The 18,773-nt window shown below is 47.2% G+C and overlaps 4 protein-coding genes and 1 pseudogene across 5 annotated transcripts; 3 read left to right on the forward strand and 2 right to left on the reverse strand.

The window, feature by feature from the left end:
* The first annotated feature begins 154 nt into the window (after nucleotides 1-154).
* LOC135613126 (pyruvate decarboxylase 3-like) lies at nucleotides 155-1,389 on the forward strand (annotated as a pseudogene).
* A 498-nt stretch (nucleotides 1,390-1,887) lies between these two features.
* LOC103986473 (mitogen-activated protein kinase kinase kinase 17-like) lies at nucleotides 1,888-3,983 on the reverse strand. The gene has a single exon (XM_018826543.2). The coding sequence runs from the start codon at nucleotides 3,373-3,375 to the stop codon at nucleotides 1,888-1,890; it is 1,488 nt and encodes a 495-aa protein (XP_018682088.2). The 5' UTR covers nucleotides 3,376-3,983.
* Nucleotides 3,984-4,096: 113 nt separating this feature from the next.
* On the forward strand, nucleotides 4,097-4,894 carry LOC103986186 (em-like protein GEA6). Of its 2 annotated transcripts, XM_009404111.3 has the most exons (3): nucleotides 4,097-4,234; nucleotides 4,321-4,454; nucleotides 4,538-4,894. In XM_009404111.3, the coding sequence occupies exons 2-3, from the start codon at nucleotides 4,340-4,342 to the stop codon at nucleotides 4,672-4,674; spliced, it is 252 nt and encodes an 83-aa protein (XP_009402386.1). In that variant the 5' UTR covers nucleotides 4,097-4,234; nucleotides 4,321-4,339; the 3' UTR covers nucleotides 4,675-4,894. The 2 variants fall into 2 exon arrangements, with proteins under 2 accessions (XP_009402386.1, XP_064966227.1); XM_065110155.1 differs by lacking the exon at nucleotides 4,097-4,234 and having other exon boundaries at nucleotides 4,302-4,454.
* A 186-nt stretch (nucleotides 4,895-5,080) lies between these two features.
* Nucleotides 5,081-8,227, reverse strand: LOC103986185 (protein trichome birefringence-like 28). Its single transcript, XM_009404109.3, has 5 exons — nucleotides 7,089-8,227; nucleotides 6,808-6,979; nucleotides 6,527-6,723; nucleotides 6,293-6,436; nucleotides 5,081-5,864 (listed from the first exon to the last, which is right to left on the reverse strand). Exons 1-5 carry the CDS (start codon nucleotides 7,811-7,813, stop codon nucleotides 5,450-5,452), a joined length of 1,653 nt encoding a protein of 550 aa, XP_009402384.2. The 5' UTR covers nucleotides 7,814-8,227; the 3' UTR covers nucleotides 5,081-5,449.
* A 6,353-nt stretch (nucleotides 8,228-14,580) lies between these two features.
* LOC103986184 (asparagine synthetase [glutamine-hydrolyzing]) lies at nucleotides 14,581-18,409 on the forward strand. The gene is made up of 13 exons (XM_009404108.3): nucleotides 14,581-14,739; nucleotides 15,172-15,310; nucleotides 15,722-15,817; nucleotides 15,918-16,059; nucleotides 16,133-16,323; nucleotides 16,395-16,556; nucleotides 16,640-16,720; nucleotides 16,795-17,016; nucleotides 17,100-17,234; nucleotides 17,311-17,391; nucleotides 17,473-17,559; nucleotides 17,657-17,764; nucleotides 17,855-18,409. The coding sequence occupies exons 1-13, from the start codon at nucleotides 14,660-14,662 to the stop codon at nucleotides 18,104-18,106; spliced, it is 1,776 nt and encodes a 591-aa protein (XP_009402383.2). The 5' UTR covers nucleotides 14,581-14,659; the 3' UTR covers nucleotides 18,107-18,409.
* Nucleotides 18,410-18,773: the final 364 nt, after the last annotated feature.

Consider the following 18,773-nt stretch of genomic DNA (forward strand, 5'->3'; position numbering starts at 1 on the left):
TTGGTTGTGATTTTTCTATAGGACACTATTCATCGTCTGTCCGCCAAATCCTAACTTAATTTGTTGGGTGGGGGATAGCATCTCCTCCCACCTTGAAAGATCAAATCCAAACGTAATTTGTTGGGGGGCATAACATCTCCCTCCTCCACGTTTGCATGAATTATGCTTCCGCAATCGGACGGCGATGGTACCGGCGAAGTCCAACATTTGATCCAAAACAGCATCTGGTTTCCTATAGATACTCATCGCTCCTCAAGAAGAAGAAGAAGACAAGTAGTCAAAGAAGAAGTCATCTTCGTGCCCCACGGCCAGCCGATGAATGCAAGCCCATGGAGCCGGTGCGGGTGAACGTGCTCTTCAAGCATGTCCGAAAGATGCTGTCCGGAAGCACCGCTGTCATCGCCGAGGCCTGCGACTCGTGGTTCAACTGCCGGAAACTGAAGTTGCCGGAAGGCTGCGGGAAGGCGCCCTCGATCTGCGGGTGCATGCACTTCACACGAACGCATACTGCTTTCTTTGGATCGTTCACCGGAGAAAGATCTAACTTGGCTTTTGCTCCTCAGATACGAGTTCCAAATGCAGTGCGGATCCATCGGCTGGTCCGTCGGGGCGACTCTGGGTTCCGCGCAGGCAGGCCGCGAAGGGCAGCAAGCGTGTGATTGCCTTCATCGGCGACGGAAGCTTTAAGGTACCCGTTCGGATCCACGATGCGATGTGTTTGTGATATGGCGCGTGCGTCAGTGGGGCTTGTGATGCGTTAACCGCGCCGTGAACCGCAGGTGACAGCGCAGGACGTGTTGACGATGCTGCGCGGCGGGCAGAACAGCATCATCTTCCTCATAAACAACGGCGGGCACACCATCGAGGTGGAGATCCACGACGGGCCTTATGATGTCATCAAGAACTGGGACTACACCGGCCTGGTGGACGCCATCCACGAAGGTAAACGCACAAGCTGGTACAGGCAATAGGGTTCTGTTTGCCATGGATCTAAGCTCCGCGTTTGTGCAGGTGCGACACGAGGAGGAGTTGAAGGAGGCGATCGAGACGGCGATGGGGTGGAAGCGGGGCTGCCTATGCTTCGTCGAGGTCATCGTGCACAAGGATGACACCAGCAAAGAGTTGCTGGAGTGGAGCTCCGGAGTCTGCTCTGCCAACAGCAGGGCACCAAATCCGCAGCAGAAGTCGTCGCACTCGAGTGGCAACAATGAATCAAACAGCCCATAGTTGCCGATATATTTATCATGTAATTAAGTGCAATGCACTTTCATCTCATGCTTGCCTCCGAGACTACCGCTGATCGGCAATGGTGTTTTCTCTTGATGGAAGCTTTTTGTGTTCTTTTCTTATAGGTCAACAAAAATAACATAAATCAGTGTTCGGATGCTATCTTCCTTCCTAAAGACCTCAAAACACGAACATGAATCTATATGTAATGCGAACCATGTGAGGCCCAATCTACGAGTGGAAGCTGCATGGTTGGAGCATTATGAGACCAACCGAGAGTTCTTAAATCAGTAGCCCATTGAACCGTAAGAAACTGGAGCAGTACGAGAGAGATGCCGATCGTTTCGGAGTTCTTTAATGTTTCGAGGAGCGTCACACGCTCCGAGCGGTCAACCAAACCAATGATCGTTAACTGGAATCGTGTAAATTCGCTTTGACTCAGCAAAATCATGAGCCAACATGATGAGTTCGACGACTCCCACCCCTCATTTTGCGGTAGTCAACGTTGTCATGCTCCGACACGTCCATGACTCGCTCCGCGGCACTCCAAAGATGCGACCCAAAAAAGTTCCGTGTGGTCGGATCATAACCAAGTTTCATCGAACGAAAGCATGCTCCTAAATATTATTGTATGGAACAAAGGAATAAGAATCTGCAGGGTCAAACCAAAACAAGGAAAAATAACAATGGAAAGTTTCGAGTTTTATTGATTTCCACTGGTTGTGACAACGAGTGATGACTGCAACAGACCCAACTCCCCGGCATTCCAACCCCATGCTGCCAGCCCAAGCCACACTCACGGAAGCAACAACGCCAACATTGACAGCAACAAGAAGAAGCAGAGCATCTGATTCCATCGAACAACCCAACCCCACTTGGCTCACCAACACTGCGAACGCTTGAACATTCCTGGCATATCCCTTCCACAAGAATCTCCTCCTCCATGTCGTTTACCGAATTAGCCTCGTCCGAGTCCCTTACCAGCTTCCAGTCATCACCACGCCAACCAGGAACTTCTCCGTCCGAAGCCAATTCCCTCATTCTTCCTCTGGCGCAAGCCATCACCTCGTCGTCTTCGTGATCGTAGCTACAGCTAGCATAATCGTCGTCGTCGCGGTGGTGGTGGTGGAGTTCCATAGTAGCCCACTCGAGAACGCCTCGCGGCGATGGCTCGGCGATCGCAGCTTCTTCGGCCAAGAAAGGATGCCGTAGTAGCTGCTCCGCCGTCCACCGCTCGCTTGCGTTCCTCCTCAAACACTTGTCGAGAAAATCCCGGCCCATGTTCGACAGCCGAGCCGGGAATTCCGGTATCTCGTCGCCGCAGCCGATCTTGAGCAGAGCTCCAACCGCATCTTCAGCGGCCATGTTAGGCCAGGGTTGTGCTCCGGTGACCATTTCGATGACCGTGCACCCGAGCGACCACACGTCCGACGCTGGTGTCGGCAACTCCCCTCTGGCGACCTCCGGCGCCATCCACAGCGGCGTCCCGCGCACCCAGTTGGGCCCGTCTCCGACCCCGCTCGCGCCCGCGATCCTCAACGCGGCGCCGAAGTCCGCGAGCTTGGCCACGCCCCGGTCGCGGCCCAACAGGACGTTCTGGCCCTTGACGTCGCAGTGCACGACTCCGGCGACGTCGTGGAGGTAACGAAGTGCTCGCGCCACGCAGCGCGTGTAAGCGCACACTTGGAGCTCGTCCATGGAGCGACCCTTCGCCGCAGCGGAACCCGCCACCGTGCCGCCGGGCATGTACTCGACGTGCAGGTTCCGGCAGGTACCGGCACGAGGCTCCTGGCTCGTGTCGTTGCCGAGGTAGGTGACGATGTAAGGCGAGCAAAGGGACTCGAGGATTCGGATCTCGTTCTCCAAACACCAGACGGAAGCAGGAGAAGATGAACTCAGACTGACGGACTTCACGGCAGAAACGTAACCGGTGGATTCGTGCAAGGCGAGATGGACGGTGCCGAAGGAACCAGCTCCGACGGGGCTTCCCCTGACCCAGCTCCCAATGCAGCGCTCCATTTGAGGAAGGTTTGAACTCTGGAAGAGAGGGGATTCCAGTGTTGGATAACAGCACGCAGGCTGGGAGGGGCCAACTATATAAAGGATGAAGGTGGAGGCTGAGTCGACTCGGTGGGGGGATATTGGCATGGATGATGTGGATGATCGATGTCGTTTGGGTGTGGACCGTGTTGGAGAAGAGAAGGTGGGCTAAGTGGGTGGGGGATTCATGGCTTGTGGATGCAGAGCAGGAACACACGACGCATGTTGGCCAAGTCTGGGACAGGAGGAGACGTGCACAAGTCCTCGCCGGCATACCAGTTGGTGAACACGCCTACTTTCCCTTTCTGGGAGTAGGGTTCGGTCGCAGGCCTCACATTTTGGCCTTAGGTATGTGACTCGAGTCAGCTTAGCAGGTCATGAGATTGGCGTTCATTCAATTAGGTCGCATCAAGTTCTTCCTGTGACATTATGAATGGAGGAATGGGACAAGATCCACATAACCACAGGAAGAGTTCATGGAACGGGAAGCAGCTGCGGGCTGCCAACATGAGGAGGGCCACATGCCGGTGGAAAGCGAGACAAATAGGCAAAAACACTGCACCAGCAAAACATAGCGGCTAACCTTCGCCGAGCAGGCACCCGCTGCTTTTCTTGGTCATGAGTCGGTGCATGTCAGGGGACATAACCCGTGACGTGAGAAAGACCGGACCGGTCAATGTTGACTGACCATTAGAATCAAATCTGGCATCTCATTTCGAGGGAAGGAAAAGCATGAAAAAGACACATCACAGGAAGACACTGCCTTGATAAGTTCGGCATCTGTTCTCGACCTCGGCGAGCCCAAAACAGTAGTCCCGGTGGCATTAAAATACGTTTAGTATGTGTTGTTCTTCTCAGGACTCCCCTCGGTCATGCAAACAGTGGATTCGTGTCGTTGTTTCCTGCACATACGCCCGACGTGTCACCACCAGAAACCATGAACCCTCGGTTTCGTCCATGTAAACTCGTACGCGGCACGCTCTCCGTCCATCTCCCGTGGTCTTTCCGTCTCTATTTATGATGGCTACAACCTGACATAGATTCTCGTTAAAGGTGCGAGTTAGAAGGATCGATGTCGACGGAACAGGAGCGGCGCGAACTCGACGAGAGGGCGAGGAAGGGTGAGACCGTCGTCCCCGGCGGAACGGGCGGGAAGAGCCTGGAGGCGCAGGAGCACCTAGCGGAAGGTATACGTGCACGAAGGCTGATCTTGTTTTGAAGCTTCTTCGATCTGAGTCATCTTGTTGCGATGGTATAACGTCGGGTCCAGGGCGTAGCCGCGGTGGGCAGACGAGGAAGGAGCAGCTGGGCACGGAAGGGTACCAGGAGATGGGGCGCAAGGGCGGGCACAGCACCGGAGTCGGAGGGGCGATGCGCGAGGGCGGCGACGTCGACGAGACCAAGTGAGGGATGGTGGATGTAGGGGTGAGGAGCAGCCGGTGGGCGTGGGTTTGGGGTTTGCGTCTGTTAGTGTTGGGGTCGTCTTGTGCCACGTTCGTCTCAGTATCCGACCTCTGAATGGTAACGTGTGTTGGAGTCCGTGGTTTGGTTTAATCGACTTTGTGGCGTTCGTGATCCTGTGAGACCATTTGTTGCTGTTCTTTCTTGCTGTATCACTTGTGTTCATGATGGTTTCACCCTCATTAACCTCTGCTTACACCCAATTTGTTTCACGCTTTTGACTTTTCTTCCCTTCTCTTCGTTGGGCGATCAAGTTGATGTCGCAATAACGTATTACTTTAGGTGATTTCAACTCGGTCTGCTGAGAGATGCGTCTGCCAAATTCCAGGCCACCAGAGATGATGAACAAGACTGGGCCAATCCCAATGGAGCAGACCACAACCTGATTGAATTCACTGGACCATTCCCACCTACATTTGATTCGAACTATATCTAATTTTCGCACATGAAAAACGAAATAAGAAATTTAAAGAAAAAAAAGAGAAGAAACAGGAAAAACTTGTGTCGCTCTCGTTCTCTTGGTTCTTTACGCTGCGTCCCTTTTTCCACCCCCGCCGTGTGACCACATGACGTACAGCATGCGCTCACAGCGATCACGACGTGTGGGTGGCAACCATTCAATGGCGGTCGACGTCGTGTTGCTGTCACCTAACCCAACTCAGTGACATCCCACAAATCCCCAATCAAAACAAGGTAAAATTGTGCGGAAGATATACCAAAATCAATGTACTAGGTGAGAGACCGAAAGATTTGTGTGTGATCTGTGTGTGTGTGTGTGTTGGTTGGGCCATGGCCGGGAAGCGATTCGGGCGTAGAGGAACTCGTTCCAGGTGTCGGGGAGGCCCGGGAGGCACCAGTGGATGCAGTCGGCGAAGGTGGCGGGGTCGGCCTGTTGCTCCGCAGTCAGCAGCTTCCCCTGCCGGAGCGTGTGCACCGACGTGTGCGCGTCCTTGCGGAACTCCGACAGCGCCGTGATCTTGATGAACGACACCGGCAGCCGCATCGACTGGATCACGCTCTCCTCCACCGCGAACAGCCGCCAGTCCGTGCCGACCTCCAGTTGGCGCGACATGTCCATCACCGGCATCGTCTCCAGCGCGCACTTGATCCCCTCCGGGTTGTCCCAGTCCTCGCTCCTGTTGTCATCAACAAGCCATGGATTCCTCACTCATCTAAAGTGACGCAATTCTTCTCTCAAAAGACTCGAGTTCAAGGCATGAAAGAAGAGAACTTTGTGGTGACCACGGAAACCGGGGTTTACCCCCCTTCAAAAGTCAACTTCATATGACGACAGGTGTTGCTCTCATCAGGCCATGCGAGGAAGACAAACCTCCCCTCAATGTCGGCCGAGATGATATCAGACACCTTAACCGACTAGATTACTCCATAATTAAGGAGAGAACCACCGGGCACCGTGTGGCTCGGCACACGGATATGGACCGTGAGCGGACATCTCCTTGGCTGTTCTCACTGAAACAGCTATTCGAGGAAGAAAAGTGATGATGTGACTCTGATTAGCTGGATTCAGTGAACCGCGAGAGGGAGAGGAAGCTTCGGAGCTAACCTCATGTGGTTGGGGGACAGGCTCATGAAGAACACCATCGTCTTCTTCGGATTCACATTCCTGTGCACCCACCTCGCCCATATTCTCAGGACTCTTCTGTAAGCTGCAGCCCGTTCGATCCTACTGTACTTGGTCGATCCTCGCCTGTTGCCATGGAATTGGAAGCTCGTCATCGGACCAACATGAACGGCGCAACAATTAGCTCGAAGTCATCAGGTGGAGATTAGTACTCACAGGACTGTCATCTTGGGTGTGTTCATCCACCAGATGTAGGTGTTGAAGATCAAGTAATCCACGCCCTTCCAATGCTTCCCGTGCTTGGCGATCGAATCGGTGATGACGCGGTTCGGGACGCTGTGAATTCTGGGGTCGTCGGCGTTGGATTCCACCAGGAACGGCGCCCAGTAGAACTCCACCGTAGCATTGTAATCCTGCCATCATGCAAGAGGATCAAAGACCTCGTCTAAATGTAACCCGATCCACAAGAAATTCTGGGTGCAGATTAGTCCTGCTACCTCGGCTCTGAAAACGTTGAGCGAGCCGTTCTTGGTGAGAGTCTTCTTGCCCCATGGGATGGCGGATTGGACCAAGCACACCATCGATTCCCACTGGTTCCTGTTGAGAGAGTCCCCCACGAACATGAGACGCTTCCCTCTCAGCCTCTCCAGCAGCACTCTCGCGTCGAATCTGCATGAACATCAACAGAAATCAAATCCAGAACATCTATTAGATTCAAGCAATATAAGGAATCCAAAAGTAGGACGAATTAGAACTGATACCAAGGATGGGTACATGCCTCGGCAAGCTACAGTCCCGGGGCTGCCACCGCCACTTCTGGTAGTTGTCGTCGCGGCGGCCGTTCCTCATGCACGTCACCTGCTCCGTCAGGAACTGGCACTCGTGTTCTTTGTAAAGCGGGTAGGAGACGTCGTCGTAGACCCATCGGCCTTCGAAGAGGTCGCAAGTCTCCGGCACGTTGAGGACTACGCGCTGCGGCTTCGCCTCCGACTTGTGCTGGTCGGATATGACAGACTGCTGCTCGTGCCCCTGATTCCTGGCGGACGGCAACCGGGCCACCTGCGTCACGTTGACGGTCACCGATGCCCTTGCACCCTCCCTTTCGGGTTCTTGGCGGCCCTCTTCGTCAGTTGGCGGTTGTTCTCTGGCAATCGCGTCGCTTCCTTCCCTCTGCAACACCGGTCGCTCCTCCTTCCTTTCCTCCTCCTCGGCCTCCTCCTCTGCTACCTTTGTGCTATCGAGGATAAGTCCCTCGTGTCTTGGTTTAGCTATAGCGAGCTCTTGATGGGCCAATTCCTGGGACTTGGCTCTAGAATTCCTGAGGGAGAACTCGGCGATCGAGTTGAAGTCCTCGCTGTACATCAACATGACGAGAATCAAGACAAAGAAGAGGAAAACGGACACGGGGTTCCTGCCATGCTTCCGGGCGCTGCTCAGCAGCGGGCGCTTCATAGCCGGAGTCCTCGATGAGAGAACGACCGTTCTCCGGCCAGGCGATCGCATCTCATGTGGGCCGAAGAGGAGAGGAGGCGGCAGAAGCAACAGGAATTAGGAAGAGGCGTGTTCGAGTGGTAGAGAGAAGGAAGAAAGAGGACAAAGAAGGAAAACGACGGGTTCTTTCATCGGAGTCCTTGGTCCGGTGTTGGGACGGATATTAAACTCGTGTTAAAGGCCCACCGAGCTCAAGCATATGCCGCACAAAGGCGAGGAACCAGGTTCCAGCTCCGAATCGCGTGTCCACTTGCCCTGAGCTTTGAACTCTACGTTGACGGTGAGGGCTTGCCTGCTACTTCCAAGTCTTCTTCGCCAAGCTAAGTTGGCTGTAGCTGATCGAAGAAAAGTCAAATGTCTCGTAACTCACGGATGCTGGCGTCGTCCTTGCCCATTTGAAGCAACCAAGCATTGATCTCCATGGTAGTAGATGGGTTGCAGCTGTCAGCGTTAAATGTATACTTTCACGAGCTGCAGAAATTTTAAACCATCAAATTAATAGATTATATAGGATGATTTTAGAATATATATATATATATATATATATATATATATATATATATATAGAGAGAGAGAGAGAGAGAGAGAGTAATCCTTTCCTTAAAAGAATACATTTAAAATCTAGGAAAGGTGAATGATTAGAAGTGATTTGGATTCAGCGGTGGCCCACTGTATGCACATGCAACACATATGGCATTCGATCGCTTAAAAGTCTATGAGTTGATATATCATTGGGTGTTATAGTTTGGATTGTTAGATCAATTGGATGATGCCATTCCAATCAACCAAATGGGAATACACCTAATTTCTTTGAATTCCATCAGTCCCATTAGAGCTGCACTGCTCTGCTCGAAGTCTATCATCTTTATTCATTCGTCCGCACACCTAATCCCACCACAGCATCAGACATGTCGAACCATACGCTATCATCCAAAACATGCGCTCACCACCTTCTCTTTCTTCTCTTTGGATCTGATGGGAAATGGTTCGTAGCAAGGAGAGAACAAACCATCGAGTTCCATGATTGATGTTGCTGCTGCTCAAAATAATTCGGCCATTGAAGCACCTCACCGAACACATGGCGAGCATGGGTTGGGCGACCACCGTCCGCCGGATTCCATGGGAACGCCGACTCTCATTCTCCGAGGACCAGCCCGTCCACCACTTGCAGCTTCGGGATTACGGAGCTCAGGCTGTGTGTGTTCTGATAGAATATCATTAAAATATGAAATTATATTTTTACATTTATTATATTTTTAATTTAGTTACGATTTAAGAATCAATTATAATTTTAAATATATAATTTGATTAAGTAATTCGAGTGCATGATTGAAAAAAAATAAATTTTCTTAAAATCTGTATAAATATATATTATTTAAATGAATAAATCACTCGTCTTCTTAGTATCATAGTTCTTTTTGCCTCAAGCAAGACTTTTCCTTTTTCGTTGTTTAACGACAATAATCCTTCTCCGTTGGTCTATCATAACAATTACCTTAGTATCATTTTCCTCTTCTCCCCAACTATCCTTCTCCCATGCCAAGATCTCTCACAATTGATAGTGGCAATAAGAGTTGCATGCTATTGTCATAAATGTTAACTAGAATTATTTTATCTGTTTGTCATTTTCTTCACAAGCGAGTAACGAACACTAACTATCACCCCTGATTATTTTGCTTGGTAATCTTCATCCCAAATATGCAATATTCAGCACAGATCTATAATATTTTTCCTTTTAGATCTGTGCATTATTGTTGCCATCATAGATATGCTCTTCTAGCCCACCATCCTTTCCCTTCCATCGGAGCCACCAACAACAATCTCCTTGTCATTTGTTGCCACTGCTATTGCTATAGCAACAAACCCTTTCCTCGTTAATCTAGCGTCGGACTTCCTCGAGGATGCCTACTTCCTCATCTACCTTAATGTTGATAAGTTCTTCGCTATCGACTTTGTTGGTGTCCTTGGACACCCCTTCGACATATATCTCATATTTGCAAATCTGAGATATCCGAGAACCGAAGTAGGAGTCACAACAACCCCTATGCATCAATCCGATGTTCTATTCACGTATGAAACATATTGTCATTCACTTCTACTTCATTAGAGACCAAGTCATTAAACATCAACTATATGTTTTTGACATCCATACTTCTGACCAACTAACAGACTCCCTCACAAAGCCTATCGCTCATAAGATATTTTAATTATATCAATCCAAGATTAACATCCTTGGTGGAAGCTCAATCTTACAGGGGGTATGATAGAAGATCATTATAAAGATAAACATAAAATGATATCCTTGCACTTATTATATCCTTAGTCAATGTATAATTTAAAAATTAATAATATATTTGAGTGTATGATTTGATTGAGTAATATAAGTATAGGAAATCTCTCTCAAAACCTATATAAATATATATTACCTCAATGATCGAAATCGCTAATCTTCACAATAATTTCATTAATTCATCATTCTCGAGATGTGATATACTATTTTATGGGAATTTATCCAAGAATTAATGAGTGGAACAAGTCGATAATGCAAGAATTAGAATCCAAATCCGCTCCATTACCACCATAAGATTTTAGTTAGACTCTTACTTTCCGCGGCACAGCAAAGCAAAAGAAGCGATGGAGAAGGCTCCACTCATTCATGGAACACAATCGACGGAGTAAACGCGCGTGGAAGTCTCGTAATTGAAGGAACAGCGACTGAATCGAATGAACGCCAAGATGAGCTGATGAGATGAAGAACGAGGTGGCAACTATTCGATGTCGATGGCTGCGCAATTAAGCAGACGAGACGACAGATGAACGAAGTGGCGTTGCCATCGAACCATGCAGTGGCTGCGAAGGCTTACTTTGGGAACTCGAATGGTGAGGATAGAATAGGATAAGGTTCAACCTACACCGCACGTACGTTTGAATCCAGAGGAACAAGACGATGCCATCTCTAGTGCTACGGTTCAGTGCCTTACGAAACTGTGTGTAGATAATCTCAAGGAAATCCCATCTACCTTCTTCTTCTTCTTCTTCTTCTTCTTCTTCTTCTTCTTCTTCTTTTTCTTCTTGATTTCGACTCCTGAAGATATTTATTTTTGAACTCCATTAGGTATTCAACAATCACATATTTATGTGGAGTCCAACTCAAATACTTATTTTATTTTCCCAATCCAAAATAAATAATAATAATAATAATATCATAAGTTTCTAACAAAAATAATGCATCATCGCTCTACCAACCGTTATTATTATTATTATTAAGATTTGATCATGAGATCGGACATAGTCTTATATCGACTATCAATAGTTTAACATAATCACCTGTCCTTTTATCTAGGCTCGAGTCTAACGTTAATAGTGTCGAATTAGATAGGTATGGATATATATAATAAAAAACATATTGACCTAAAAATCTCATTCCATATCTATCTTAATTATTTATTTTTTGATTAAAATAGATCAAATCTGTCCTATAGCTTACGTCTATTATCTCAGCACTCTTAGATGACATAGGTCTCCATGGGGCTTCGGATTAGAAGAATTTATAATTTTGAATGAATCAACTAATCATACTAAAAAAAAAACATAGTGACCCACTTAAACAGGTCCATTTTTAGAATAAATAAGCCCTAGTGGAATTTTCTTGACAAAAAAACCAGAATAATATTTGGTTCGCATTGGCATGTTAAAACCATATTTTCTACACATAGCCAATCTATCCATGCCTTTGAGATGCCAATCATGTACGTCTCAATAAAAGAATTGGAATAAGGATAAGGCAACAATGAAGATAAAATCAAGGTCAATTATTGATGAGTGCTCGAGTAAAGATCGATCTCGCCACGGCATTATTGCAAGAACACGGTAGAAATCATTCAAAACATTAATTGCTAGATCAATGACAAATGCCATCATCTTCCCAATCACCGAAAGGATGTGATCCTGACAGTCGAGGCTCACATTTCTCTCCCAATTTAAGTGGATGAGACAGATTTGTAGAAGAAGAGGTGGCATTTGATCCGGTGGCCGTCCATAGGTCAAATGATTAGACCATCGACTCGAGAGTTTTCCTCTACAAACAATAAATGATGAAGATGAAATTCGAGCTCAAAATTATATGATAAATTATCAAAATCTTTACGTTTCATCACCGAAGAACTACATATAATATTTCTGAAATAACGCAAGGCAAAGAGGTAGATTCCAATGCTCAAACAATGGCACGACATTGCAAGCAAAAGCTAGCTGGATGAGATATGTGTATATTTAAGTCCATGCAGAACAATCGTTTGCTTACCTGACGACATGAATGTTTAGTCATTAAACACTGTTTGCGAAATCCTATTCGACGTGATATGGAAAGGTGGATTATAGTAAAACGATGAAGGAAGAACAGTATCGTAGTCTTTTATGTATCATGGGAATTGAACGACTGACCTGCCACCAGATGAGAAAGATGGGGTTATTTGATAGAAGATAAGATTTTCCCAACTATATGAGGAAATCTCTTTATTCTGTTGAGGAAAATTCTCTCTCCTAATCTGTATAAATAGGAGAGGGATATATTAATGTTAATATATTCACTAGATGAGAAAGATAGGGTTATTGTAGAAGATAATACATTAACATATCCGAGAGAGAATTTTCCTCAACAGAATAAGAATTTTCCTCAACAGAATAGAGAGAATTTTCCTCAATAGAATAGAGAATTTTTCTCAAATCCTCACCAAAATGGATGACGACATGGCATTTCTTTAGAAGCATAAATTATATTTTATTGATGTTTGGAGTCTAGTGATTATTGTGATTGATAGAAAAAAAAAAATTAATTGTTATGATGATAGTGGGTCGAGATATCGAGGAGGGTAAATTTATTTTGATGGTACAGTACAAATAGTGTAGTGATGCTCTTAATGTGTCGAACAAGGAAGGATGCGATTGATTTGGACACATTACATAGGACCAACTGATGCACTTTTTTGTTAAGAGCTATGTGCTAACAACTACCCTTTACATCATAAGTATTGGAATATTAAATCAAATTTTATGATGAAATATCCTCTATAAATAAATTGATTTTTAAGCACATTAATCATAAGTTATGAGTTTTTAATTTTGAATCTTCCATGAAATGATTCCTTTATTATATCTACTATCTTTTCAAGGGATTTTTAGCATCAGAATCTTCTTGATTAAGATTCTATTACAGAGAGAGAGAAGTTAGAGACTCCATCAATTTGTGTTAATAAATTCGAAATAGAATACAATATAGTATCGTTTTTAGTATCTCAAAATTCAAGGATGTCATTCTCTTTCCTGTCTCGAGGAGACCGAGGAGCCTCACCCAAGTTGTTGATTGGGATATTGTCACCCCGTCTTCATCAATCGAACGTGGCATTTTGGTGCCATGCATGCACTGTAGTTATCGATGTAATTGACGCATGGAGTTGGATCGATGAGGGCGATGGCATGGCGTTCTTGCTACGGTGGGTCGCCACAACCCGGTCGCCGTCACTGAAAAGTAGAGTTACGTGAAGGATGGCAGCAGGGAACTCGTCGCCTTTGCTTGTATTCACGGACGTATCAGATAAGGTTTCTCCCGATGTGTGATGCGTGGATCCCAATGTGCGATTTTTTGATCACCGCTGCCGAGTATTCTCTCTTTCTCTCTCTCTCTCTCGCTTTCAACAGTAATGGTAGAGAAGGAGGATGATACATATTATCCGGAAGCTTCACTGATGTCGAAGATACGTAATACAAGAATGATATGTCATCCTTACGTAGAAGATGACAAATCCATAATCCTTGTGTAGAAGAAACTTGGCCATAATCTTTCGAAACGTGTAACACTGCAACACTTCAATTTCAAGAAGCTTGACTGTGAGGAAAGTCTCAATTCTAATCACCTTTACACCAACAAGACAGGCCTCAAATTTCCAACGCAAACCCTACGTTTCAAATACACAGACTTTGACAGAGTCCACCCTCGATCCGATCTCAGCTTTTATGGGTTTCCGATCCCAAAGGAAGGGAAGGAATGCAAGCATAGCACCATTAATACTCGATGGAGTAGTTGAGTGCTCTCACCTCTTCATCCCTTGACGAGGAGGGTACTAAACAACAGTGTTGTTACCTTCTTCCTTCGTTTGATGAAGACAGGCCTCTCTCTCTCTCTCTCTCTCTCTCTCTCTCTCGCTCGCTCGCTCGTGACACGAGACTGGCACTAGATCGGCATATTCGGTGCACAAAATGCGGCGAAAAGAGCAGTGGATAGATTAAATGAATCTACCAGGAAAGGATATAAATTATCCCACGCCATTGGAGCGTCACTGTCCCAATTGCGATGCCATCCGAGTGTCCGGTGAAGTCGTTTTATCCATATCCGCTCTCCAGGATAAGGTAAGAATTTACTGCACCTAAACGTGGAAAGGTCAACTCGATCAGAGCCGTCCGTATCCGTCATCGACGGTCGCAGTGGACGCAAGGGAACTCCGCGAGCGCGAGATCTCGGGACGGTCCGGTCGACACGTGGGACGCGGACGGCTGCCCGCGGGGACCAGCTGAGTCACGCTTCGAACGGATAACGCATTCCCATCCGCCCGGGGACACGCGGCGGCATCTGGAACGTGGAGCAGGCGTCTGTCGAGTGCGGCCGTACGATGGTTGGCGACGCGTCGTGATTCACGACGCCGCGCGCGGAAGGGAGCAGCTGCGGTTCCGTGCGTCCCGCGGAGCGCCTATAAATGGAGGCCGCCTCGCAACGAGATCGGTCGTCCGAGGCGCCTCATCCATCCCCACCCCTCGTCGTTTGTCTCTTGCTTGGGTTTCCGCTGCATCCCCGAGCGTGCCATCATGTGTGGGATACTGGCAGTCTTGGGTTGCTCCGATGAGTCGCAGGCCAAAAGGGTTCGAGTTCTCGAGCTCTCTCGCAGGCAATCATCCCCACCTTCTCCACCCTCTCTTTCTTTCTGCTTAATCCATGATTCATCCATGCGTCCACCGTTTGCTTGGTTTTGCTGTTGCCCCGTTCTCTGTTCTTGCTTTATCGGACAAAGTTCTCATAGGCATCCTCATGAAGAATCATGAACTAAGTGGAACAATGAAAGCGATGCCAAAATTTCGACTTTCGGTTTGTGTTTGTGCTATTTATGTAACGAAAATGACCCCAAAAAAGAATCCTTTTGGTCCATGATCGATGTCTAAAACCTTTAGATAAACAGGGGAGAAGGTTTTTGCTTGTTTCGACAAGAACGTAAACCTGCCTAAAGACTTTTAAACTTTGATGGATGATCGGAGTCCAGTAGTTGATATGAATGAATGAACGAATGTTCAAAAGGAGTGATCTTGTTCGTCTTTGGAGACAGGTTAAAGCATCGCGGACCAGATTGGAGTGGGCTGCACCAGTATGGAGATTGCTATCTGACGCATCAGAGACTGGCCATCGTCGATCCTGCTTCCGGTGACCAGCCCCTGTACAATGAAGACAAATCCATCGTTGTTACGGTACTGAATGATTCTAACCCTTCGTTGCTTCAATTTCTCGTTCGATCGTCGCATAACCACAAATAATATCCAACACAAATTTGACAATAAGGATCAAAGTCGTGGGGGAATTAAGAACTTTTGGACCCAATAAAACTGGTGATGTCCGGCCAAATTGGTGAGAGACAGGCTGGAAAAGGATACATGTGGACCTCAAGGTTCCACGATTAAGGTCGACCAAACTCTTGTTCCACAAATGTTCTCCGGACTCATTTTCTTAACTCTCGTTTCTTTGCTCGAACTTATATCTGGTAAAATTCTTTGCCGATAGATCTTCACGAAAGAAAAATTAGTATGCATTAACATGCTTCCTCGAGTTGTTCTTCGTGCTTCGTTCACTGATGAAAAGGAGTTTAATTGTTTGACGCATAGGTGAATGGAGAAATCTACAACCATGAAGAACTGAGGAAACGGTTTCCTAATCACAAGTTTAGGACTGGGAGTGACTGTGAAGTAATCGCTCATCTGGTAAACGAGTTTTCTGGTCTGATCTTTCCATCTCCATCATGATAACATAATAAGCGGCACAAACTACTTCAGATTGTTGACTTGTTTCTATGATCCACAGTACGAGGAACATGGCGAAGGATTCGTGGATATGCTGGATGGCATCTTCTCGTTTGTGCTGCTGGACACTCGCGACAACAGCTTCATCGCTGCCCGAGATGCCATCGGAGTTACTCCTCTTTACATCGGCTGGGGACTCGACGGTACGTGATAAGAATTCTGTAAATTGTTCTACGGATTCTAAGCTTTGTTCTGAATCTGCTGTTGGTACTGCAGGTTCTGTTTGGATATCATCGGAGATGAAAGGTCTGAACGACGACTGCGAACACTTTGAGGTCTTCCCTCCCGGGCACTTGTACTCCAGCAAAGAAGGCAGCTACAAGAGATGGTACAACCCGCCGTGGTACTCGGAGGCGATTCCATCGGTGCCATATGATCCCCTTGTTTTGAGGGAGGCATTTGAGAAGGTAAAGACTGCATGCCGGTGTTCTTTTGCTGTCTCGGGTAACTGAGTAGTTCCTTCTTCTCACTTGTGCAGGCTGTCATCAAAAGGCTGATGACCGATGTCCCATTTGGAGTTCTGCTTTCCGGTGGACTCGATTCGTCACTGGTTGCTGCTGTGACTTCTCGTCACTTGGCAGGAACAAAAGCTGCAGAGCAGTGGGGGACTCAACTCCATTCCTTCTGCGTTGGCCTGGAGGTCGGCAACCTGTGCTCATCCTACGATCCTTGCGGTAAAAAAAGAAAAGAATTCATGCGGATATATGTTCTTTTTTGTTGCAGGGATCACCGGACTTGAAGGCAGCAAAGGAGGTTGCTGACTACCTGGGAACCGTTCACCATGAGTTCCACTTCACCGTTCAGGTACTCTGGACGCTCTTTTTGCCGAGAAGACGGACGGACCATAAATGTAGCTGATGAGTCTGTGTGTTTTCCAGGACGGTATCGATGCGATCGAGGATGTGATCTACCACATCGAGACGTATGATGTTACCACGATCAGAGCTAGCACACCGATGTTCCTTATGTCTCGTAAGATCAAGGCACTGGGAGTGAAGATGGTGATCTCAGGGGAGGGGTCGGATGAACTCTTCGGAGGCTATTTGTACTTCCACAAGGCACCGAACAAGGAAGAATTCCACGGAGAAACATGTCGTAAGGTATGCAAACTATCGGTGGTGGTGTTGATCGCAAAGGTACCGAGAAACCTCATCATCTTGTCCGAATCCAATTATGTCCACAGGTAAAAGCCCTGCACCAGTATGATTGCCTAAGAGCCAACAAGGCAACATCGGCATGGGGACTGGAATCTCGCGTGCCCTTCTTGGATAAGGCATTCATCGATGTCGCCATGAGCATTGATCCTGAATGGAAAATGGTACGTTAAATAGATTATCTGCGGTGCCAAGAGAAATGAAGTCTGTCGCTTGCTGACGTGCTGTGTTCATGATCAGATCAAGCCTGATCTTGGTCGGATCGAGAAGTGGGTACTGAGGAAGGCTTTTGATGATGAGGAGAACCCCTACCTGCCAAAGGTTTTCGTCCACCGATTCTTTTTCATTTACTGCGGCAAGAAGAGAGTTTTCTGAAGGATTTCGTCCTTGTTGTCTCTGCAGCACATCCTTTATAGGCAGAAGGAGCAGTTCAGCGACGGTGTTGGCTACAGTTGGATCGATGGCCTCAAGTCCCACGCGGCAGAACATGTAAGTAACTTTGTCGTCCATTTAATCTCCTTCTTTCTCGATGGAGCGAGAGAGAGAGAGAGAGAGAGAGATGACAGACGGCGTCGATCTTGTTCAGGTGTCGGGCAAAATGATGCAGAACGCGAAGCACATATACCCACACAACACGCCAACCACGAAGGAAGCCTACTACTACAGGATGATCTTTGAAAGGTTCTTCCCGCAGGTAGAATCATATGCGCTTTTAATTGCCGTGATAGAGCCGTCGGTCAAGCATTCGTCGGTAAGATGTGAGAATTCTGTGACGGTGTTGCAGAACTCTGCGAGGCTGACGATCCCTGGCGGACCAAGCGTGGCATGCAGCACGGCCAAGGCGATCGAGTGGGACGCGCAGTGGTCGAAGAACCTCGACCCCTCGGGCAGAGCTGCTCTGGGCGTCCATGTTTCGGCGTACGATCCCGCCGCCGTGCCGTCTTCTCTCACGACCGGCACGAGCCCCGCCATGCTCGTCAACAAGAAGCAGAGGGTGATGGAAGCGAAAGCGCCGGAGCTCACCATAAGTTCCTGAGGAGCCCTGTAGCTGCGGCTCAGTGACTTGTTAGATCGAGAGGTAATATTAGTAAGTAGCTACTGGTGGTCGAACACCTTGTATACGTCGAATAAAGTGGATGGCACTGTCAGGCCTTCATTCCACAAACATGTTTTCGTGTGCTCGGCTTTCTTTGTTCGTTGCCGGGTCGATTACGATGAACATCGCATGGTGCTACTACACCTTTGTCCAAATCTCTGGGTTTCCTTTGATCCTTGGAAGTGATCAAAAGAAGGCAACATAATATACAAAGAGAGGTAGTAGGTCACAGAATTCATTGGATATTAAGGCAATTTATATTTTACATGATGGAAGTGAACTGTGCAACAAGTTTATCATGCATATATGTAGGAAGCTAAAAATAATTGAGTTCCAGATTCAATCCACTAGTCTGTCTGTTCATCGTACAGCTGAATCAAGCAAGCAGATTTTTTTCTTCGTGGAAGAAGAATAAAACATTTATTAGACAGAGATCTGGTTTTATTTACATATAAAAAAAAAAACACTACTCCAAAGCAGCCTGACCTAACAAGTTCATCAAATTTTAAAGGTATAAGAGGATTGATGATAATTAGATGTCACATCTATATACATAAAGAAAGTACAATAGGAATAGTCCTGCAACATGATTGCTCACATGCACAAA

The sequence above is a fragment of the Musa acuminata genome, chromosome BXJ2-5 (assembly GCF_036884655.1).
Source record: "Musa acuminata AAA Group cultivar baxijiao chromosome BXJ2-5, Cavendish_Baxijiao_AAA, whole genome shotgun sequence".
NCBI lineage: Eukaryota > Viridiplantae > Streptophyta > Magnoliopsida > Zingiberales > Musaceae > Musa > Musa acuminata.

Excerpts from the sequence above, each read along its gene's own strand:
- LOC103986473 (XM_018826543.2), bottom strand. The coding sequence starts at position 3,375 with ATGCCAATATCCCCCCACCGAGTCGACTCAGCCTCCACCTTCATCCTT.
- LOC103986184 (XM_009404108.3), top strand. The coding sequence starts at position 14,660 with ATGTGTGGGATACTGGCAGTCTTGGGTTGCTCCGATGAGTCGCAGGCC. Across the intron at positions 14,740-15,171 it reads GTTCTCGAGCTCTCTCGCAG|GTTAAAGCATCGCGGACCAG; the intron begins GCAATCATCCCC and ends CTTTGGAGACAG. Across the intron at positions 17,560-17,656 it reads AGTCCCACGCGGCAGAACAT|GTGTCGGGCAAAATGATGCA; the intron begins GTAAGTAACTTT and ends GATCTTGTTCAG.
- LOC103986186 (XM_009404111.3), top strand. The coding sequence starts at position 4,340 with ATGTCGACGGAACAGGAGCGGCGCGAACTCGACGAGAGGGCGAGGAAG. Across the intron at positions 4,455-4,537 it reads GCAGGAGCACCTAGCGGAAG|GGCGTAGCCGCGGTGGGCAG; the intron begins GTATACGTGCAC and ends CGTCGGGTCCAG.
- LOC103986185 (XM_009404109.3), bottom strand. The coding sequence starts at position 7,813 with ATGCGATCGCCTGGCCGGAGAACGGTCGTTCTCTCATCGAGGACTCCG. Across the intron at positions 6,724-6,807 it reads TCAACGTTTTCAGAGCCGAG|GATTACAATGCTACGGTGGA; the intron begins GTAGCAGGACTA and ends GCATGATGGCAG. Across the intron at positions 5,865-6,292 it reads CTGTCCCCCAACCACATGAG|GAGCGAGGACTGGGACAACC; the intron begins GTTAGCTCCGAA and ends TGATGACAACAG.